Consider the following 23,381-nt stretch of genomic DNA (forward strand, 5'->3'; position numbering starts at 1 on the left):
CACTGTAGGTAGATGCGAAGGGTAGCCAGCCTGTAACAGCCGCTCGGACTGGAAGGGAAGGCTTGAGTGCATGTCGTGAAGGCGAGACTTCTTCACTGCATTAAAAAAACATAGATTGACGATGCCCCTCTTGAGCAGTTTGGTATGCGCTGACGTATACGGCAAAATAGGCTTCTTATTTCGCGGCTCATAACACCACCAGGTTTCGTCAGGTTTAAAAGCACGGAACTTGAAAGTAGTGTTAGTCGCCAGCTCATATGTCAATTCAAGTGATTTAAAACAATCTTTAAACGTTTTGAGAACGTCAGACGCATATTCCTGCACCGTAATCGAACCCTTCTCAAAGAACCCAATGTAATCATCAAAGTACCGACAAATGTTTAACGCTGTCGTTCTCTGCAGACGATCCAACACTACTTTATAATCTGGCCGTAAATAAATCGCTTATAATTGGTGCGATGCGACTTTCAATGCAGACGCCCTTCTGAAGGTTTGGCTTGCCTTTCCAATTTATGTACGTTGATCTCAGATAAAAGGCTAAAAGTTCTAAAAACTACTGACAGAATAGCCGGAAGAATTTTGAGAACCTGCACATCCATTACAATCTATGCACTCTTCTACGGTAGCCAGCAGTTAGTCGTGAGGTAAGGTGTAAAACAGGTCATTCACGTCAATCGAAAAAGCAGAAAATTGCTTGTCCCTGTTAGCATCAAGGAACATTTCCACTTTATCCGAGTTTCTGAAGAGAAACGGGTCATGAATTTCTAACAACGTAAGTCGTGCTTGTAAAAATAGTGCTATGGATTTTTGCCAAGCATTACGCTTTGAAATTGTGACTCTAAACGGCATTTCACTTTTGTGCGTTTTCGTACTGAAAAATACATCAAGGAAGTCTTTCTGTGACTGATAGGTCACCTAATACCTGGTTAATGCTTTTTAGCTTCGGCAAACTTAAGAGGCTGCATCGTCCGCCTTGGCGTCAAATAAAACAGAGGAAAGAACAACAAACCCTCTTTACTTGTCGCAGGGCCGTCAGGACCGCAGGACCGTCAGGGACTTCGCCTCAAGACAAGCCTCGCCGCTCTTCAGGGGAATCCTGGAGTTGCCTTGTCGTTGGTGGAGCAGGGCTTCAACGCCTTCAGACACGAAACGTTCCTGCTCCTCTTGAAGGGCTTGATGTGACGCATGAAGAACAAGAGCAAGCAGCTTGGGTGCTGTAGGACTTGGTTCCACCGCTAATTTGGGACCGAGGACCAAAACGCGCTTCACGTCGGGAGGTAACACAAGATCTTCAGTCTCGTGTACAGGACGCATTACAGCAGGCTTCTTCTTAGGGATACTGGCTCGCAATACACGCAAGTGTTGGGCCCAAAGAAATTCAGTCGACTGGTCTGTAACCTTCATGAACTCAAGCAACTGACGTTTGGCTATTGAAGCTTCATACAATTGTAATGCCTGCGTAGAAAGGTATTGACAATGCAGCCTGGCTTGCCTATACCACTCGGATTTGAGAATCTCGCATACACGAGTTCCATGCCCAAACTAGAGTGCACTAGAACAGGAAAGTGCCCGGAACACGCTTAAAAAGGTGAAGCCCAAATAGGGTCAATCCGCTTGCGGCGCCTGCGATCGGTAGTCTGCAATGTGTCGTCGTTTAGGAGTTGCGCGCCGCTCCGCCGAAGTAGTGCAGGGGCAGAATGCCCGCTTCCCACTCAAAAGGCTCGGGTTGGAAAGGCAGCTGTAGATGATGGGTTTTTATTCTTAGTGTAAATTTTTATAGCTGTATTGGTTTTCCTTTGTTTCTTAAAACTAGCTACAGTTGCTACGTGTTGCTTCAAAAAGTAACGCAACATATGAAGTAAAATAGAAGAAACTTGACAGTTAGCGCAGTTATTTGCAGCGCCACCTCCCGGGATTGTTCATTGAAGCCATAGCGCTGATAAGGCAGGGACCACAGAAAGAGGACAGGACGTGCGCTACTCACAACTGAATCTTTATTTCGGAAACATGTTGTAGTTATACAGCAATGAAAAGACAGAAAGCAATGAACAAAAGTCAGTTTCGCCGCAAGGGCGAAGCAATGAATGCGACAGCAAGAAACTAATGCTATACGAAGTGAGGCTCGCCAATGGATACTCTCAGTTTGAACAGCGCTCCTGTTGCAAAGGCGGCCGAAGCAGCGAAGGAAACTAGCGTGCTTCAAGTGTCGAGCTGTGACACTTGATAGTTCGCGCTCATCTTCTGTTTGTTCGTTTAGCGGCGTCTCTTGAGCTCGAGTGGCTTCCGTACGCTCCGTAACATGAGCGCGGACATCACGGTAAAAGCATGAAACATCCCTCTTCCCCTCAGCACAAGAAAACCGCGCGAGCAGACAGCGGAAGGTGCAAGGTTCTTCCTGCGCAAGTATAAGAAGAAGCGAGCGAGCTCGCCGACGACTTTTAAATGCGCCTGTCGCGCTCCTAACGCCATCTCGCTGGTAATGAAGAAACGCTTATAAGCGCAGCCGTCTCTGAGTCCGTCCAGCGGTAAAGGGTGCGTATATAACACTCGCCGTTACCTACGTGGAGGATCTGCGTTTCGTGGCGTAGTGGCTAGCGCCACTCGCTGCGGAGGAAGAGGTCCCTGGTTCGATTCCGCGTTTCGGAAGCATTTTTCTGAATTATTTTTCTTTGGGGCTTTTATATATATATATATATATATATATATATATATATATATATATACATACTTATACATATACGGTGCATAACGGCGGCGACGGCGACGGCAAAATCCAGCCGAGACTGTCCATATAATTGCTATCGCAATAAAAACAGAAAGCACGGCCTCCGAGATTTTCGCGAATACAAGGCTCGAAACGAGATTTCACATTTTACGTTACCTTTTGTAGCAACACGTGGCAACAGAAGCTAGTTTTAAGAAACAAAGGAAAACGAATACAGCTATAAAAGGTGACACTAAGTATAAAAACACACCAGCTGTGATTCCAACCCGGGGCTTCTGAGTGGGAAGCGGGCATTGTACCCGTGCACCACCTAGGCGGAACCACGCACAACTCTTAAATGACGACACATTGCAGACTACCGACCGCGCGCCACAGGTGGATTGACCCTGTTTGGGCTTCACTTTCTGTACGTTGGTGCTGCGGCCGTTCCGAGCAGTGTTGGGGAGTTGCTACTCCGGAATTGGAATGACTCTGGAATCATTCCACAATTTCGCGACCCCAGAATGGAATGGGGGCAACGCTTATAGGAATGGAATGAGAATAGAATTAAGCGCCTTTTGCACGGAATGGAATGGGAATGGAATTACGTCTTTTTTCCGAAAATAGAGCACGTTTTCGTCTACGCGCTGTTTTTCAAACTTCAAACGCTATTAAGTCAGAGCCTCGAATTTAACAATAAAGCAGTATTGGGCAGGAACATATTTTGCTACACCCTTAATTGCTACTGCTGTAATATTATGCTCAAATTAGTCATGTAGGCCTGAGTACGTGTTATTTCGAAGTCGAAGGCCACAATGGATTCTCTAGGTCCACCTTTAGTTAGCCAGCGCCAAAGGTAGGCGTGGTGTAAAAGTGTGAACAATCTGCCAATATGTAAAAGAGAAACCGCGGTATAAGTGTACCAGCAAATGCATTATCCCAGCAGATACTGAAGGGAGAAAGAAATTATCCCTGCGCGTTGTTTCCCATTGATACCCCCACACGAAAGTGGCAAATACTCTATACACAGCTTGATATTTCTCTCACGAGCAGTTTAGTGCCTGACACACGTAAATAATCTTTGCGACAAAGAAGACATTGCAAACCTGCGCACAGGCGAACACAGAAAGTTCTCCTCACCCCATCCATACTTGCGAGGCGCGCTTGACAAGCGTGAGCGCTGACGCGCAGTGCGGCCCAGTGTTCCGCATTTGATGCAAAGGCACAAGGTGCCCCAGCGGTGCACTATTCCAACTAATACGAGCAGATCTAGAAGGTTTTGTTCCCCATTAACGAAATCTTAGTTTTCTCCATAATCACGACCGCTCCAGACGCATGGCAAAACTGCTTCTTGTTGAACACTACTTTTTTCAACATGAAAATACGCTATGTCGTCATTTACCATTAACACATTTAAGCCTAAACCATATTAAAACATCATTATTCGTTCAAACATGCTGACCATGCAGATACTATAGGTAGCGGGAGAAGTGCCCCTATGGCAATTAGTAGGGTGGTTGTACTGCACGATGTATCTCATCAAGCTACTTTCCATCCACCTTGGTAACGTATTTTGCGTACTTTTCCGGTTCTTAATGCATCTGATGACAACAGCTTTATGGGGCGTTCATTCTTGACTCGATAAACCTATAAGATGCCTTTTCTACGTTTCGGAAATACACGAATGGAATTGAACTGCCCGGCCATTCCCGGAGTGGGAATGCGCTAAGTTTTTCATTCCGAGGAAGAAGAAGGAATGCAATTACGGAAAATTCTAATTCCCCGGAATCGAATTAGAATGGAATGGAGGCGCATATACCGCAACACTGGTTCCGAGCACTCCCCTGTTCTAGTACACTCTACCCAAACGAAGGGACGAGACCTCCGAATATGAGGTTCACGTCAGGTGACAGCTGCCTGTTCCGTATGCAGAAAGGGAACGTGCGTGCTTTGTACGTAGCCACAGCGATGAGGGACACAGTCGTACACGGATGAGTGAAGACAGAAGTAGGAGAACCCGTTGCACTAGAAACAAACTTCCGAATTGCGGCGAATTGGATCTGTTGGCTGATTATCTTAAACCCTTCGCGGCGCAGCAAAAATAGACACAAAGAAAACGACACCAGACAACATACGAACGCTAACCACCAACAAAGGTTTATTGAACATCACACGCGTATATATACCGTGCTCAAACAGCGTCGCACATGCGCACACTACTTTCTCAGAAAGTGCAACTGTTTATCTGAAAAGTGTACAGAGAGGGTGCTGACACATTCTGAACCCATCAAAAAGTGGCCGTTGTGCCTCATAAGCTGTCCGTTGTGCATTCATAAGCTGTCCCACAATATCAAGAAAATTGGTGGTTGCTCAAAAGTGAAAATTGTGTTTTCAGCACCACAAAAGCTCATTAAACTCAGCAATCAGAGGAGCTTTCGTGTTTAACGAGGCTGCAAAAAGCAGGACAAAGGTTCATTTGTTGCCTGCGCTACCAATGTAGTTTACAGTATTCCGCGGTCTTGTGGTGAACAATAGATAGGGCAGACAGGTCGATGTCTGAATGAACGCTTGAAATAGCATGCACAAAATGTAAAGAAAACGGCACGTGACGGCTGGTTGGCAATGCATTGCGGGTCTTGTGGCTGTGAACCTCTTTTTGTACAGTGCACTTTTGTCAGCAAAACTAGTGATAGGCTCACTCGCGAGATTATAGAGGTAGAATAAATATCTCCATTGAGTTCAACATGTGTCAGCACCCCCTCTTTACACCTTTTAGATAAACAGTTGTACTTTCTGAGAAAGTAGTGTGCGCATGTGCGACGGTGTTTGAGCACGGTATGTATACGCATGTGATGTTCAATAAGCCTTTGTTGGTAGTTAGCGCTTGTATGTTGTCTGGTGTCGTTTTCTTTGTGTATGTTTTTTCTGCAATGCGAAGCGTTTAAGATGATCAACTGACAGGCCCAATTCGCGAAAATTTTCAAGTTTCATTGTTGCCTGGATATCAACGCATCACTGTTGTTTGTTGCCTGTAGAAACTGAAGTATTGCGCTGCTAAGCATGTAGATGAGAGTACAATTGCTGACATGGAGGAAGAATGCAGCAAAGAGGGAGCATTGCGCAATGGAAGAGAAACAAATAGGGAAAGCAGAAAAAAAGAAATAAAAGTAGTACGTCAGGCACACACACACCAAGTTTCGCTGGCCAACACTTTCCCGATAGTGCAAGGTCTCCTGGATTTTTTAGGGGAGAAGCTACTAAAGCCGTGGGTCTGTCCTTCCTCTGTGACCGGTTTGTAACCACCTATATAGTTGGGGCCACCTCTAGCTCGTGAGAAGCGCGCGTTCTGGTATGCAGTAGAAGAAGAAGACGACGTTGACGAGTGAGATTCTCGTGCGTGTTCGCCTGTGTGGCATTCTTCCGTCTTTACTGCGCGCGTACTGGTATGCACTAGAAGAAGAAGACGACGTTTCAGAAGTAACGCGCCGTGAGGATCCCTCTTGGCACGCTTTCTCTTTACCTCGGTGTCGCCAGATGGAATACAAGGCTGCGGAACGGAGGGCACGGAAGGCGGCGGCAGCGCGCTCGACCAGTACAAGAACCGCTCTCACTTCATTTCACGGACCATAATGCCGTCATAATGAAGGGACCTCGCAATCTATGCAACAATGAAGAAACGAAAGAACAAACGAAGAAACGAAAGAACAAACGAACAAAATAAAAGTTGATTTGTATATACGCACACAGTCTCACGTGTTTCTTAATGATGTAATGGGCGAACTATCACGGGAGGGTTACGGTTTTACCGATGATCTCCCCCTCTCGAGCTTCGCCCAAATATCATCGTTCGTTCCGTGGATATGGCATGATTTTTTTTTCTTTTACTCGTGTTTTACTCTTCGTCCTCTTTCCAGCTCCTATTTCTGCACCCTAGTGCAGGGTAGTAGGCCGTATATCAACATCTGGGTAGCCATTTTCATCTTCATCTTTTCATCTCCATCTCTGTCGCGCTCTTTGTCATGTGTTTTGTGATGGTCCGTTTACATTGATGAGCCTTTAACCGAAGAATCCGAAACAAGACAGTTCCTTTTTGGCAAGGAGGTTCAAATTTATCAATAGGCCTAATAAATGTAGTTAACTGTGTAAAGGTTGTTACTATTTATACCATTAGAGTAATTTTGAGTGAATTTGAGTGTTTAATGAAGTCTCCTTCGCCATGAAAAGTCGGCGACGTCAACTGTGGCTTCTTTGGCAAGCATGCTGTAGTGTGCAGCTGAGTGCAACGAGGCAACGTTGTGCGAGAAATATCGGACTGCGCAGCACGAATTTTTTCATGTAATGTTTACATTCTTAAAGCCAGCTGCGTTTTCGGAAATATCGCCGTAGCGAATATCATTGTTAGCCATATATTTTTATCGTTCTATATATTTCAACACGTTTCAAGCATTGTCCGTTTCGCTCTAGTTGTCATTATTTACTTAGCAAGTATTTTTCCGCGGCTGAAGTGTCATAATTCGCGCGTTCTGCACAGTTGATAGCCAAGCATGCATGACGGAAACAAAGCCGCTATTCTAAAGCATGTTTTCTAAGACTGGGCTGAAATCGGGTTCTGAGAAAGAGTACATTCATTCCTGTGTATTTATTTCCCATCTACGAAGCCACCTTCTGAACGTGTGCAGTTTTTTGGGGGGATGTGATATTGGGCTCAATATAGCAGCCCTGAAATCTTCCACCATATTATCTTAGAGAGGTTATTGTGATCCATTCAGAGAAATGCATTTTTATTTATTGTGCGTTTTGATATCATGGCTGTCATCAGTTGGTACATTGTTTCAGAAAGTGCACACTAATATGCGTAAAGTGTCGGTCGCGCAATGTGCTATATGGATAGTAGCAGCGGGTACTTGAAAGAATCGTCACTTCTTCATGGAATATATTAGCATTTTACAACATACGTTCGCCACATTAGTAAGTGTGTGGCGGTTTTGAATAAATATGACTCAAGCACCCAGTACTGACTGCTTAGTAACAAGAGAACGTTGACACTTCCGCTAGTGTCAAACACTTCCGCTAGTGTCAGCAGAAACACTAGTGTAGGCTTCATCTTGAAATATTTGCGCAGGCACACAGGGGCACAGATGAGACACACACACGGGCGCCCGTGTGTGTGTCTCTTCTGTGTCCCCGTGTGCCTGCGCAAATATTTCAAGATGAATATGTTTCAACTAGAGCACTGCACGGGCTCGGGCCTACCCGAAAACTCGAGCCCGGCCCGGCCCGCGGGCCGGGCCGGGCCGGTTAAAGTAGTTTTCACGGAGGGCCCGGGCCAGGCTCGGGTCTGGAGCTCCGGGCTTAGCGCCGGGACCGGGTTTGAGATGGCGGGCTCGGGTCGGGCCGGGCTTGGACTTTGCTCAGTTCTTAAAGGGGCACTAAATGGAAACAATGAATCAGTTTAGCCTGATAAAGTATACTCTGAGAACTCGAATGTCGTTAATTTCACCATCATAAGTTCATTCAGGAGAAAATCAAGCTCAAAGTTCTATCTTTTAATGTTGCCCCGACGTCATTGATTTCAAACATAATTTTTGTCGTATTTTAAGGACAACAGCTCAATGATATTTCCTGAAACTTGGCTTGTGAAGTCTATGACTTCCTCAGATGTCAGTGTACTGCATTTTTTACCGATTAGGAACTACGTAGGCCCCAGTAGACGCCGTCAGAATCTCTGACGTCACGGTGTTTGCTGCGCGAAATTCCAGGTGGCTTCGCTACTCGCATTTCCCTTTTGCGCCTTTTCACGCTTACGAAGAGTCTTGTCGCGCGACGAGCGTGGTTATTTTGGAATTGTAAAAGAGTAATTTGCTGATAATAGAAAACGCGTTTTTCTCTTTAGTGTCCTTTCAAGCTTCTTCCACATACGTAGTGCCTACATACATGTTCCAAATTATGTCCCGAAAAAGCGTTTCATATATGTGGTGCAGGGTATTTGGGGAAGTTTATGAAGTACAAGTACTGAACTTCTGTTCTGTTCTAACTGTTTTGCTGTGGAGAGGTTCAGGTCCATATTGCCTCGGCTACTCCATATCACAAAGTTATGCAGCGAAAACAAAAAAGAATAATACTGGACGGTACCTAAACATGAACAATCCGCACACTGAAACCACTTCAAATATCATAGCAATGCAGTAAACTCTCACTTGTACGAACGTCGGTTTAACGAATATTTCAGAATAACGAACTTTTAGAAAATCCCCGGCGATTTTTCTATGCATTCTATGCAAAAATCTTTCAGTTAAACGAATTTCAGAATAGTGAATTTTTCAGTTGAACGAACTTGATCCGCGGACCCAGGCTCATTTTTTAAATCAATTCAACGAAGTTTTGTGCACTGCAGCACTGGCATAGCCGATGCGAGCCGCCACTAAATCGCCCATCCATCGGCGGCGGCGCGCCATCGCTTGTGCATGCAGCGCCGCCAAGGCAAAGCGGCCGTGCGGGTGACGAAAACGAGCCACGTGCGCATCAGTTCGCCCCTTCTTTTTTTGTCTGTCTCATCGGCATCATCGGTACTGTGTGGCCATCTTCATTTCGGGAAAGAACAGCGCATTTCACGCGCCGTGCGCCCTTGTAACATCAACCAGAAGAAGAAGAATGCGACGTGGAAGTCGTAATGGCTGAGGCAGGTTCAAATCCTGTAACTCTAGCCGAGGCGGTAGCGTATGTTAGAAAGTTGCGAGACTTCGTGTCTCAGCAACAAGCTGTGCCAGAGGCAGTGCACAGAAACGTAGACTCTCTGGAAAGCTTTCTCTTCTTGCGCTTTAAGGGCACCAGTCCAAATGAAAATTACAGATTTCTTTTCAAAATAAATTGCATTTCACACTTTTGACTCTAATGTCTGCTGCGCCCAATGCTGTTCCATATTCTAGTGAATATTCAGTTTAGTGAACTTTCAGTTAAGTGAACTATTTCCTTGGCTCCCTTGAAGTTCACTCAATTGAGAGTTCACTGTACACAGTTTGCTTGCAGCAGTTCACACTGTCATAAACTGTTCACCCGCACACCTTCCTTTTCTACTATCAGTATATGCACTAACACCTTTCATACAAATCAATCCCTGGCTGTCTATCGTTTGCTTCTTGCACATGGGGCTACTTGAATTAGCTGAAACGGGTCAGCTAAAATTAGATAGATCAGGCGCTTATAACATCTCGCTAGTCTGTGCTTCATTTGCATTTTTGTGATTTTATATCCCAAATAGTATTTTTTATTCGTAGTAATAAATGTAATATAATAAATGTATGCCTTTAACTTATCATCACAAGCGCGATCACAGAGTTTCAAAGCGGGGAAACGTTCTTGAAAGTTCCAGCCCTCCACTAAAGCGAAAGTACTGCGCGGAATCTCGTTACAATAGAATCCCTATAAAGACACATTCTTTTTCCATCGCTCCGCCAGAGCTCCTAGTGGTCATGTGACGCGATATGGACATGCACAGCCTGCTTTGTGTGCCCACATTGGTAATGTCTTAGCTTTCGTCTTGCTCCGCTATATCAAGGGTCTCAAAGTCACCTCCGTTGGGCCGCATTGACGAACATTTACTCCCACGACGGCCAGGACAACGTGCCGAAGGTAGGCGCGCGGGGGCATAGGTTGTAGAAAACGTCAGCTAAGGTTGTCATTTGAGGAAGGACCTTTCCCACAGCTCATGTATGGGTTATTTCTGAAGGGGATTTGGCGGCAGGATTCCTACAACATATCGATAGCTATCTTCAAATAGACTAAAACCTGGACGCCGATTCTGACATAGAGAGTTGTTTCACGGTTATGTATTGCCACATACGTTTCTGATCACTTTTGCTTCATTCACCCACAAAGGCTGTCGGCAACGCTCAGCGCAAACCGCGCCTCATTCTTCGAGAAGCTTCACGATTGTTGTAGAAGATTTTGTTAAGATTGCGCGCAAGACGCGAACGCTCGAGCTCATTCTAGAGATTGCGCAACCACCAGCGATATCGCTGGAAAGTTCGATAGCGCCTGTATAAAAGCCGACGCGCTTGACCGCTTGTCAGTTGATCGACGGACGACGCCCTGTTCGCCGCTATCATTGTAAAGCGTCTATTGCTGTAGTACTAGTTCTCATTTTCCGGCCACAAGTTCGGCCAAATAAACAGTTTCATCCTGCAAACGCCGACTGCTGTCTTCGCCGACGTCACGACCACGTGACATCTGGTGGAGGTGCTGCTTCTTCCATGATCCGGACGCCCCCGCGAAGCGCTGACCCAAGCCCAAGCCGCGAAGAGGACGGCAGCAAAGAAAACCCGGATCGTCGAACAAGCCGCAGGCAGAAGGGACTGCAGCCAGAGCACGGGCTCCTTCCCGAACAAACCAGGCAGCCCCAGGTCACAACACCCACCGCAGCGACAATGACCGACCCCGTGCAGCCTGCGCCGATCCTGCTCCGGCAGCCCAAGGAGCCGCCAACCTTCCGCGGGTCGTCATTCGAAGACCCGGACACCTGGCTCGAGACTTTCGAAAGGGTCTCAACATTCAACAACTGGGACTCCGAGGACAAGCTGCGTCACGTTTACTTTTACCTCGAAGACGCAGCAAGGACCTGGTTCGAGAATCGGGAGTCCACTCTTCAAACTTGGGACGCCTTTCGAAGCGCTTTCCTGCAGACGTTTGCAAGCGTCGTTCGAAAGGAAAGGGCCGCAACCTTGCTGGAGACACGGGTTCAGCTCCCGAACGAAAGCGTGACCATCTTCGCGGAAGAAATGACCCGGCTGTTCCGCCACGCTGACCCCAATATGCCTGAAGAGAAGAAGGTTCGTTTCCTCATGCGAGGAGTAAAGGAACAGCTCTTCGCTGGACTTATGAGGAATCCACCGAATACCGTCCAGGAATTCGTCTCAGAAGCCACGACCATCGAGAAGACGCTAGAAATGCGCACCCGCCAATATAATCGCCGATCAATCCAAGACAGCCCCGCTGTTCATGCGCTCGGCTCCGACGACCTGCGCGAAACAATCCGAGCGATCGTGCGAGAGGAACTGCGCAAGCTGTTGCCCTCACCCCAGCCTCAAGTGGACTCCATCGCAGACGTCGTTCGAGAAGAAATCCAGCAATCGCTGGGCACCATTGAACCGCCACAGCCTCAGCCGAAAGCCTTGAGCTACGCCGCTGCCGCCCGACGTTACGCTCCCCCGCCGCGCCCGCGTCAAGACACCGCATCGACGCAGTTCCGTCGCCAGACACCGCCGCAATCATCGACGCCCTACCTCCCACCTGGCGGCCAGCACTACACCCCGAGGAAGACCGACGTTTGGCGCGCCCCTGACAACCGCCCGCTCTGCTACCACTGCGGGGAGGCCGGCCACACGTACCGCCGCTGCCAGTACCGACAGATGGGACTACATGGATTCGCTATCAACGTGCCGCGCCCGCAGCCAGGCCAACGGCCGCGCGACATCAACGACTACCTCACCGGAACAGAGTGGCAAGAACGACGACCTTCCCGCTCGCCGTCGCCCGGCCGCTACATGTCACCGCACCGCCGGCAGTACACTGGCCCAAACCGGGGTCGGTCGCCTAGCCCGTATCCGGAAAACTAAGGGCAGCAACCGATGGAGGTGCGGTTGCTGAACGACGAAACGTTGAAGATCCTCCGCCGTCGACGACGACGCCGCGACGAAGTTCCGAGCCCCCGCTGCACGCCGAACGACGTCCTGACGACGAAACTTTGCGACCCGTGGAAGCAGACCTGACGACGCAACGCGGAAGCAGCGGTGCAAACCGACGTAGCCGTGACCCGACGCCGCGACGTACACGCAACGCAAGACGGCGGACTAGCGACCTCGACGTACTATTCGACGGACACAACGTTACCGCTCTCGTCGACACTGGGGCCGACTATTCCGTCGTCAGTGGGTCATTCGCCGCGAAGTTGAAGAAAGTTAGGACTGCTTGGGAAGGTCCTGAAATCCGCACCGCTGGAGGTCATTTGATAACGCCGGCTGGAGTCTGCACAGCAAGAGTCAGCAGTGACCGAACCTATCCTGCGAGCTTTCTTATCCTGCAGCACTGTTCCAGGGACGTGATACTTGGGATGGACTTCCTAAGTGAACACGGTGCCGTAATAGACCTGAGATATGAGTCAATAACATTAACCTCAGAAAAAGCGCTGCCGCCACACACGACGGTAGGAAAGCCCGTATTGAATGTGATAGAAGAGCACGTCACCGTTCCGCCTCTCTCCAGCGTCATTATTTCCGTCGGCACCGAAGAACATGCAGACCTTGCAGGTGTCATCGAGGGCGATCAGCGCCTACTTCTCAACCGTCAGATTTGCGTCGCAAGAGGCATAGCCGAGCTGCGTGATGGCAAAGCAAAGGTAGTGCTGACAAATTTCAGCCACGAATATAGGCACCTCAACATTGGTACGACGGTCGCCTACATCCACGAATTCGTGGAATCCAGCAATGCTCTCGCCCTCTTCGATGCTACCGAACCTGCTTCGACGAATCGACGAAACCAACCAGATTTCGACGTCAACCCGAGCCTCCCGAAGCACGAGCAAGACCAGCTAAAAACCCTGCTCCTACAATTCAAGGACTGCTTCTCGTCGTCGTCAAGAATTCGACACACCCCAGTCGCGAAACATCGCATCATAACAGAAGAAAGTGCCCGACCAATCCGTCAGAGCCCGTACCGAGTTTCGACGCGAGAACGCGAGGCCGTCAAGAAACAGGTCGACGAAATGCTACGCGACGACATCATCCAGCCGTCCAAGAGTCCGTGGGCGTCACCTGTGGTGTTAGTGAGGAAGAAGGATGGAACCCTACGTTTTTGCGTCGACTATCGTCGCCTGAACAAGGTCACGAAGAAGGACGTGTACCCTCTCCCACGAATAGACGACGCCCTAGATCGACTCCACAACGCCAAGTACTTTTCGTCGATGGACCTCAAGACCGGCTACTGGCAAATCGAAGTCGACGAGAGAGACCGAGAAAAGACTGCCTTCATAACACCAGACGGCCTGTTCGAGTTCAAGGTCATGCCCTTTGGTCTTTGCTCGGCGCCCGCGACTTTCCAACGCGTTATGGATACAGTACTGGCCGGCTTGAAGTGGCAGACGTGCCTTGTGTACTTGGACGACGTCGTTGTGTTTTCCTCAAATTTCGTCGAACACCTTCGGCGCCTTGAAACTGTACTTCAAGCAATCAAGACCTCCGGACTCACCCTGAAGCCTGAAGAGTGCCCCTTCGCGTACGAGGAGCTCTTGTTTTTGGGTCACGTGATCAGCAAGAATGGTGTTCGCCCGGACCCGCGGAAAACAGCTGCCATCGCTGCCTTCCCGCCACCCACCGATAAGAAGGCCGTACGCCGTTTTCTCGGCTTGTGCGCCTACTACAGACGCTTCGTCAAGGAATTTTCACGAATAGCCCAGCCACTAACGCACCTGACGAAGACCGACGTGCCATTCAAGTGGGAGACGGCGCAAATCGAGGCATTTCAAGAACTTAAACGACGCCTTCAGATGCCTCCAATACTAGCGCATTTCGACGAAGACGCCGATACGGAAATCCACACCGACGCAAGCAGCCTAGGACTCGGCGCCGTCCTCGTGCAGAAGACTGACGGGCTGGAGAGGGTCATCAGTTATGCTAGCCGGTCGCTATCAAAGGCAGAAATCAACTATTCCACAACGGAAAAGGAGTGCCTGGCCATCATCTGGACTACATCGAAGTTTCGCCCCTACCTCTACGGCCGGCCCTTCAAAGTTGTGAGCGACCACCACGCCTTGTGTTGGCTAGCTAACTTGAAGGACCCTTCCGGTCGCCTCGCACGGTGGAGCCTACGACTGCAAGAATTCGACATTCACGTCGTTTACATGTCCGGAAGAAAACACTCTGACGCCGACTCCCTGTCTCGTGCCCCCGTGGACCCGCCGCCGCAAGACGTCCAGGATGATGACTGCTTCTTGGGAACCATAAGTGCCGACGACTTCGCTGAACAACAGCGATCCGACCCGGAACTCAGAGGCCTTATGGAGTACCTCGAGGGCAAGAACGCCGTCGTTCCGAAAGTGTTCAAGCGAGCACTGGCGTCGTTTTTCTTACGCAACGGCGTTCTCCAAAAGAAGAACTTCTCGCCACATCGAGCCAAGTACCTTCTCGTGGTGCCTCAAGAAATGCGACCAGAAGTCCTCGAGGCCCTGCACGACGACCCGACAGCAGGACACCTCGGTGTTTCCCGAACGCTGGCAAGAGTACAGGAAAAGTACTACTGGCCGCGCCTTGCCGCCGACGTCACTCGCTACGTAAGGACATGCCGAGACTGTCAGCGACGCAAGACACCGCCAACAAGACCAGCGGGCTTTCTTCAGCCGATCGAGCCACCTCGGCGACCGTTCCAGCAGATCGGGATGGACCTCCTGGGGCCGTTCCCAACGTCGACTAGCGGTAATAAGTGGATCGTCGTAGCTACCGACTACCTGACCCGCTACGCCGAAACAAGGGCCCTACCTAGAGGCAGTGCTGCCGAGGTAGCGAAGTTCTTTATTGAAGACATCGTTCTGCGTCATGGCGCCCCAGAGGTCCTCATCACCGACAGAGGTACGGCGTTTACAGCGGAGCTAACTCAGGCGATCTTGAGGTACAGCCAGACAAGCCACCGCCGGACCACTGCCTACCACCCTCAAACCAATGGCCTCACCGAGCGGCTAAATAAGACCATCGCCGACATGCTGGCCATGTACGTTGACGTCGAACACAAGACGTGGGATGCCATCCTTCCGTACGTGACCTTCGCATACAACACGGCCGTCCAGAAACGACGCAGATGACGCCGTACAACTTGGTCTACGGAAGGAGCCCGGCGACGACACTCGACGCCATGCTACCGAACGTCACCGACGAAGAAAACCTCGACGCCGCCGCTTACTTACAACGTGCCGATGAAGCTCGACAGCTCGCCCGCCTGCGCATCAAGACCCAGCAGCACACCGACAGCCGTCGCTACAATCTTCGACGACGCTTCGTGGAGTGCCAGCACGGCGACCGTGTCTGGGTCTGGACCCCAATACGACGACGTGGACTGAGCGAGAAGCTTCTTCGGCGATACTTCGGACCGTACAAGGTACTTCGACGTCTCGGCGCACTCGACTACGAGGTTGTCCCCGACGGCATCACGAACTCTCAGAGGCGCCGAGCTCGACCCGAGGTCGTGCATGTGGTGCGCCTTAAACCGTACTATGCTCGTTAACGCACCTAAGGACTCTAATGTTTGTCTGCTTAGTTTTCGTTAGTATTGCATGCATTCATGTTCTGTTTTTAAGCATCGGGACGATGCTTTTTCAGAGGGGGGCACTGCCACATACGTTTCTGATCACTTTTGCTGCATTCGCCCACAAAGGCTGTCGGCAACGCTCAGCGCAAAGCGCGCCTCATTCTTCGAGAAGCTTCACGATTGTTGTAGATGATTTTGTTAAGATTGCGCGCAAGACGCGAACGCTCGAGCTCATTCTAGAGATTGCGCAACCACCAGCGATATCGCTGGAAAGTTCGATAGCGCCTGTATAAAAGCCGACGCGCTTGACCGCTTGTCAGTTGATCGACGGACGACGCCCTGTTCGCCGCTATCATTGTACAGCGTGTATTGCTGTAGTGCTAGTTCTCATTTTCCGGCCACAAGTTCGGCCAAATAAACAGTTTCATCCTGCAAACGCCGACTGCTGTCTTCGCCGACGTCACGACCACGTGACAGTATCAACGCATGGTGACCGCAGGGGGTGCCTCACGAAAAAAAATGTTTTAGACCTGTCATGCCTGTGTAGCTCAAGAAGGTGCGTATAAATAAAATTTAAAACAAAAAAATCACAGCATATCCACGGAGTGAATGATGATGAGTGGGCGAAGCTGCGGAGGTTCATCGGTAAACCGTGAATCTTCCTTGAATTCTGCCCAGTACATCATCAGCGACGTGAGATCGGGCGCGTTTATACTAAAGGTTCAATGAGAGTTATGACGACTTGCAGCTCACTTTAATTTTACATGTACGCTGTGAATTTTCATTGTTTAGGAAATCATTGCTTTAGAAAACATCTGGCCTCTTTCGTTAAGCAGCTGGCGTCTTTTTGTTTTGCCTTAGAAACATCTGGCGTCTTTTCGTTTTGCTTTTAGAAAACATCTGGCGTCTTTCGTTGGTTTATTTCATCAATCAACGGCGTTTTGAACAAAATTTTTATCGTTTAATCACGCACAGGAGAAATCTCACCAGGCACTACCTTGGAGGTAAACAATGGCTGCTAATGGGAATGAGAGACAGAAGAAGTCGGCTTTTATCTAACACTTACACTTCTACTTCTACTAACGTTTCCTACTGGAACATGCCAATGACTGCTAATGGGGAATGAGAGACAGAAGAATTCGGCTTTTAGTTAACGCGCACGCTGCGAATTTTTTATTGTTCAACAACGCACAGGAGAAATCTCCCACCGGCACCACCTTGGAGGTCAAGATCTGGTACTAGCGTTACGACTGGTTACGCACTACGAGGGACGAACGGGTGCCGCTTTAAGGAGATTCGCCCCTAATAGACGGAGACAGTCATGACTCATGTGGGGGCCGCGGGCAGCTAGCGAGAGGTGCGCAAGCCGCGTGTTTGAGACCCCCCTGCAATATATAGTGCGAGAGCTACATGATGCTGCCGCAACAGCTCTGGAATATGCAGGAACAGCATAGGTGACGTGACGAAGTATCTGGCTTGAAAAAAAAAACGATTACGAATTCCGTGCCGGATGATGTCCCCTTAGCTCGAACCATATGAATTCAATGAGTAATCGTCGATAAGCTTATTCACGCCTTATCAAACTGGAACGAAATCACTTCGTCCACCTCCTGCCAGTCCTACCAGCGTGTTCCAATGGCCACCTTCTATCGGTACAGCATCGTTAGGAAGGCATACACCATTGTAATATAGAAAAAAAAGAGCACGGTGCAAACCATGCATAACATAAACTGCTGAAACCTGCAAGTAGAAGCCCTCAAGGAGGAGTTTTATAGATGGTATTGAAGAGTGGCACGACGTTCGGGAACGAGAGAAATGAAGGGATCAGCTGGACAGCTGTGTTCATTCTGCAGAGGTCCACAATGACATTCTAAACTAGCTCCAGTGGTGGAAGCTAACAACGACTGCCCACGCCTTCAGAATTCCTAAGGCAGATGTGCGCCCCTGCGGCTAGCGAAAGCAGTGCAACAAGTTTTAGCGCGCCAGGATATGTGGTGCAACAGCGCATGACATGCTAAAAGGCAGGATCCCCTGATAATTGGATATTTGGCACAAGGACATGTGAAGAAATAAACTATAAACTATGCCACAAAACCTTATAGACTGTATATGCTAGCAGTGATGCGATATATCATAACGATACTATGACAAATTGTTTTTTCTTCCTTTCGGCTGCTTATACGTATATGAAGTACACGTGGCGCACACGGATCGTTATAATTTTTATCTAGGTTAGTGTACTGGAAACAAAGGTAATAAATTTGGCTTTTTTCCTCTATTTCTCTTCCTGTGGCAAGGCGCTACTGTGTTTAAGACAGGTGCTGCATATCCAGAAGGGTGCACGATTGGCTTTGTCGTTAGAGCATGCTTTAAATTTCAATAGAGAGCACAATAACAACAAAGAGAAGAGAGCGTACTGTTCCCTGTCTCCTCTGTTTTTATTGCGCTCCCTATCGAAACTGAAGGCAAGCTGCAAATCACTTTCCTTGCTACAATAATGTCTGCTACAAAACGCTCTTGGTGATCCCCATTGTATGTGCAGAAAAAATAGGTACATTATACCTCTGTCGAACGAACGTTCATCGTACCCAATATCTCCGCTCAACTGTTTCCACGGTGAGCACCTTTTTACAAGAAATTACCGTAGGTTGAAGTATAATTGTTAGCGAAGCATGCGCCCACATAGCGTAGATATTTCATACTTAAAACGCCTCGCTGTCGATTCCATGTTCGAGTAACACCACCTAGGTTATTGGCTCGGGCCCCTGTCGGGCCCGATCTGCGGTCGGGCCGGGCCGGGCCGGGTAGGTGAAATTTTTTCTCGGGTTCGGGCCGGGCCCGGGTCTGGCTTTGAGTCACCGGGCCGGGCTCGGGCGGGTAAACTTTAACGAGCTCCGTGCACGAGCCGGGCCCGGGGCCGAGAATTCCGGCCCGTGCAGTGCTCTAGTTCCAACTAGGCCGAATCGCAATAGTGCAGGCTGGCTGCGTGCAAAGCGATCCACTACTGCAGCAAAAGGATCTACCATTTGCACTCAAAATGGCTTCATAATCCGTTGTCCAAGCTACGTGCGTTAGTTTGAGCAAAGAACACGAATTCCTATCATTGATACTACAGTAGGGCCGTGTGTTCTTTGTTACAGGTACCGTAAGCGCATGTTTGAGGTGACTCCCGATATTGTGAGCCCCATTTTTTATTTATCCATTTTACTTTATCAATTACATTACTCCTTTCAATCATAATTATACTATTTCCATTGTCAGCGCATCGTTGCTCGATTCGTTTTGTAAAATTATGCCGATCTAGATGTAAAAGTTGTGCCAGCTATATTCGTAATATTGTGAAAGCCACCCCAGCAATGCTGAATTAAGCCATTCAGAATGGGTAGAAACTGATATAAGATTGCATTATCACATTGCTTTAGTGCCGTCTAGCACCCCTCTATGATGTGGTGATTTATTTATTTATTGTTTTATTTATTTCATTTTATTTGTCAACTACTGTCAGCCTTTCACAGGCTATTGCAGGGAGTGGATCGAAAGGTACACATAGAAGTACAATGCACAATAAATTAGACAAGACATTCATAAAGACAACCAAAACAACAAACAATGCGTACACCTCGTAATCAGGAGAAGAAAAAGAATGTACAAAAAAAATACCGCTATGCTAGAGCGTACAAAAATATTCTTCTACCCTTTCCACAAAGCTGTCTGCGCTATTTATTCCAATAATATTCTGGGGCAACGCGTTCCATATTCCAATGGAAGCCGGAAAGAATGAAAATTTGAATGTGTCGCAGTGTGTTACGTATTGCCTGATGTGTTTGTCATGGCACGTTAAACAGGAGTTACGATGCGGTGGTTTCAAGTGCTCATGCTTATCTGTGTTTAGACAGTCATTATAAAGCAAGAAAAGAAATGTTACCGCTGCCACCCGCCGCCGGCAGGCTAGTGTAGGTGTTCCTGCGGCATTTCGAAGAGAAGTTACACTATCATGACGGGAATACTTGGAAAAAATTAAACGTAGTGCCTTGTTTTGGATTCTTTCCAGTGTATTTCTGAGGTATACCTCGTGAGGGTTCCAAGCTATACTGCCATATTCAAGGATGCGGCACACTACAGTTTTATAGGCAGCTAACTTAACGGGTGCAGGAGCCGCAGCCAATTATTGGTGACCGTTGATTTTTTTTTTTTTTTCAAATTGTGCACTTTACACGCAAGTTATTTTTTCTATAGGAAATTGCTTAATAATGCTTCCATTCAAAGTGTAAAGAAGACATAAAAATTCCGCTAACCAATCACTTCGAAAGGTTACAGGCCGCACTAACTCACAGCTTTGTGTTTAGGTGCTGTTCGAGCTTTCATGCGAAGCTGTAGGAAGGAAGGAAACAGAAAAAGGAGAAGGCAGGGAGGTTAACCAGAAACACTTCCGGTTGGCTACCCTACACTGGAGGATCGGGGAAGGGGAATAGAAAGATTAGAAATAGAAGGGAGGAAAGAGAAAAAAAAATAAGAGAGAGAGAGAAGAGATGCAGTGCATTCACTACAGCGTGCGGGATTGCACCACAAGTCAGAGGCGTTCGCATAAGCCCGTCGTTCTCAAAAAGCACAAGAGTGCTTTCACTGCCTTGTGGGCTGTGAGTGACAGAAAATCAGGTATGGCAATATATTCTAAACGCGACGTTTTTCTAAAGCGTGTACAGTAGTGCAAGTGGCCCGTACTGAGTGTTGACGGTTTGTGTGGATAAATGCAGGTACAATAAAGCTAAAATTTCTAAGTCTGCGCTTAGCACTCAGCTCTGCTAAAGCGTAAGCTCGAGCCGCAGCGCTGTCAATTGTTACTAGCCGCAGGGATGTTTGCTACTTTAAATATACCTGACCTATTATACATACATTGAATGCTTTCGATGAAGTATGCTATCCCGGACTTTAGAAGCCAGTATTTAAAGAAGAAAGGACCTCATGAAAAAGAAAAGGCCACCGCACTGTAAATGAAAAAAGCTCACGACTGCCAAGCATTTATGGTTTCGAATTATTTATTTTAACATTACTTATTTGACAAGTCTTTGAAATCGTGCTCCGGAGAATGATTTTAGGCTCCCTACAGTAATTCTTAAATATGTAGTCGCAATCCGGATCCCGTTCGCCGACATCGTGCTCGGTGACAAAGTAAAAACAGTCCGTGGTTTCTGAAACGCATTTAAAAGTGAGGGCTGATGAAGCACGTCTTGTAAAAAATAAAAAAAAATAATCAGTGACAAATTTATGACAAAATGTGCAACGTATGTAAATTGAAGGCTTGCTATAGCTGTATTGTATAAAAATCGCTGCATTACCCTTTCGTCTATTTTCCGTGTATTCTGGAGTAAAGTTATGGAATGCTGCCCAAAGTGACCTTAGAGATTATCCAAGTAATATCAAAAAATAAAATTTTATTATCGACTGCCTGGTCGACAAGCACGATGTAAGCGCAGGCAGACATCGAACACTGCTATCCTTTAATTTTGCGCGAGGGAAAGGTATGAAGCCTGCGGATATAACCTATATGGATGAGAGAAAACATCTGAGCGCACTCAAACACGCCTCGTTCCTCGGAACAAGTGGACACATCTTCGTTCTTTGTGAGAAAACGCGCTAATGGTGATTGTACAGCGGGGCTCGTCGCGAGGTTAAACAATATTTTAACCTTAATTATTCATTTATTTAATCGTTCAGTTTATTCAAAATGCAGCCAAACATTGGGCTTTAGCAGAAGTAGGAGAAGAACAATTAATTTTTAACAACCACTACAACTGTTCAATAAAAGTATGAAATTCGTCTGTGAGGCATTCATGTACATTCTCGGGTCGACTCACCTCCCAGCTTCGGATACTTCCCTGTGATGATGCATCTCGTGTTGGCGTGCAAAACGGGATATGTAGTAGCGACGCCACTAGGCAGGGGAGGTGATCCTGAAAATCATATAAAGTTTAATTTTGTAATTCTATTCAGAAAGACAGAGGTAGTTGAGCAATAATCAACTAAGCAAGTATCTCTATTGTACTAGTCTATCATTTAGAATGCAGGCTGCATTGTGATGTATCCTCACTGATTTGCTGAATCTTTTGTCGTTCTGATGCATGTTCCGAACGCAAGACATTAAAATTAAAAATGGCGGAATGTACTATGGTTAGGAATATATATTTGAACACCGAAATTAGTTTTCAAAAGTCACAGCGGCAAAACGCGGTTAGCAAGCGCAAAAGTTTTGGTGACACTAAATGCTCAAACGCTCGGGTACATATAACAATTCGACAAGTCACATTCGCGTCATTATTTTACACGCAGTCTTTGAATAAACATGAATTTTGTGTTCCCGTTAATTGTGCTGACCATAGTGCATTGCTATGCACCACGTCGCATTGTAGAAAAAGCCACGAAAATGTATACCCTTAATGGAAGAAATACAAAAGAAAAACTTACATAGGCGGCGGGAGTGCGGGGCGAATGAAATACAGGCTCGAAACAATCACGAAAGATCATGTTGAAAAGGGAAAAGAAGAGATGCTCTAGACTTTCTCAACGCCAACTAGGAAAACGTTTCCTAAGCATTTCTGTTTTGGCGTCTCGCCTAAAACTCATTCCACTATGTTTGAGTGGGAACTCTCTTTAGTGGAAACTTGAGTGGAAACTTTTTTTTTAGTGGAAAATGTCACGCTGTCCCTCATGTCTTAGCCCAAGTCGACTCGAACGCGAAAGCCGTCTTCTTTTTATTCTAAGTGGATTCTATTAATCTCCCCTCACCGGAAAGCGTTGCACACCTATCGTGGTCGTGCACCGCCTCCAAATTCAAGCGTTCCAAGCTTTCTGCGCCTGGCGTGGTGTCGCAGTACCACCAGGTTCGGCCCGCCTTTGACCAAGTGATTATATCATATTCGACGATATAATTATGAGACGTTATAGTCATGTAACTTATCACATGATCATGGTTTTTTGCATCCCTTCGTGTTGACACCGACGCCGACAGTGACTTTTAGCGTTTGATCACGCTTTCGCCCTAATAAACTGCACCACATGGGACTACTGCAGAAGCACTTCTCAATAGTTATTTCGGCTTAAGTACACGACTACACAACTTCAGTCTTCAGTACATGACCTCACAACTTTCTGCCGCCTACGATCAACAACACCTCCACGTTCTCGTCATCATAAGACCATGCCTGCCATGTTAACTGCAACTTCTGTACAATGTTCTTATATGGCTGAAATGGTTGCTGCTATATTAGTTCATTGCCTTTCACTGTCGTGAGCCTCCAGGAGCATGCCTATTCTTCGTGTTGGCTGCTCCTGCAAACAAACTGATATAAGGCCGCAAAAGAAATCCATCCAAGGGACGTGAATGAGCGGCAAA

The 23,381-nt window shown here is 47.6% G+C and overlaps 1 protein-coding gene across 4 annotated transcripts in view; it reads right to left on the reverse strand.

The window, feature by feature from the left end:
- The window catches only part of LOC119402223 (uncharacterized), a 310,187-nt gene that overhangs the window by 61,249 nt on the left and 225,557 nt on the right, over positions 1-23,381 (reverse strand). For 3 of the 4 annotated variants that reach the window (XM_037669356.2, XM_037669352.2, XM_037669353.2), the window contains exon 15: positions 21,847-21,942. In XM_037669356.2, coding sequence (XP_037525284.2) covers positions 21,847-21,942 — 96 coding nt within the window. Of the gene's footprint in view, positions 1-21,068; positions 21,181-21,846; positions 21,943-23,381 lie in introns of those variants that run through there. The other variant, XM_049418550.1, reaches the window with a different exon arrangement.

This window comes from Rhipicephalus sanguineus, chromosome 8 (assembly GCF_013339695.2).
Source record: "Rhipicephalus sanguineus isolate Rsan-2018 chromosome 8, BIME_Rsan_1.4, whole genome shotgun sequence".
Lineage (NCBI taxonomy): Eukaryota > Metazoa > Arthropoda > Arachnida > Ixodida > Ixodidae > Rhipicephalus > Rhipicephalus sanguineus.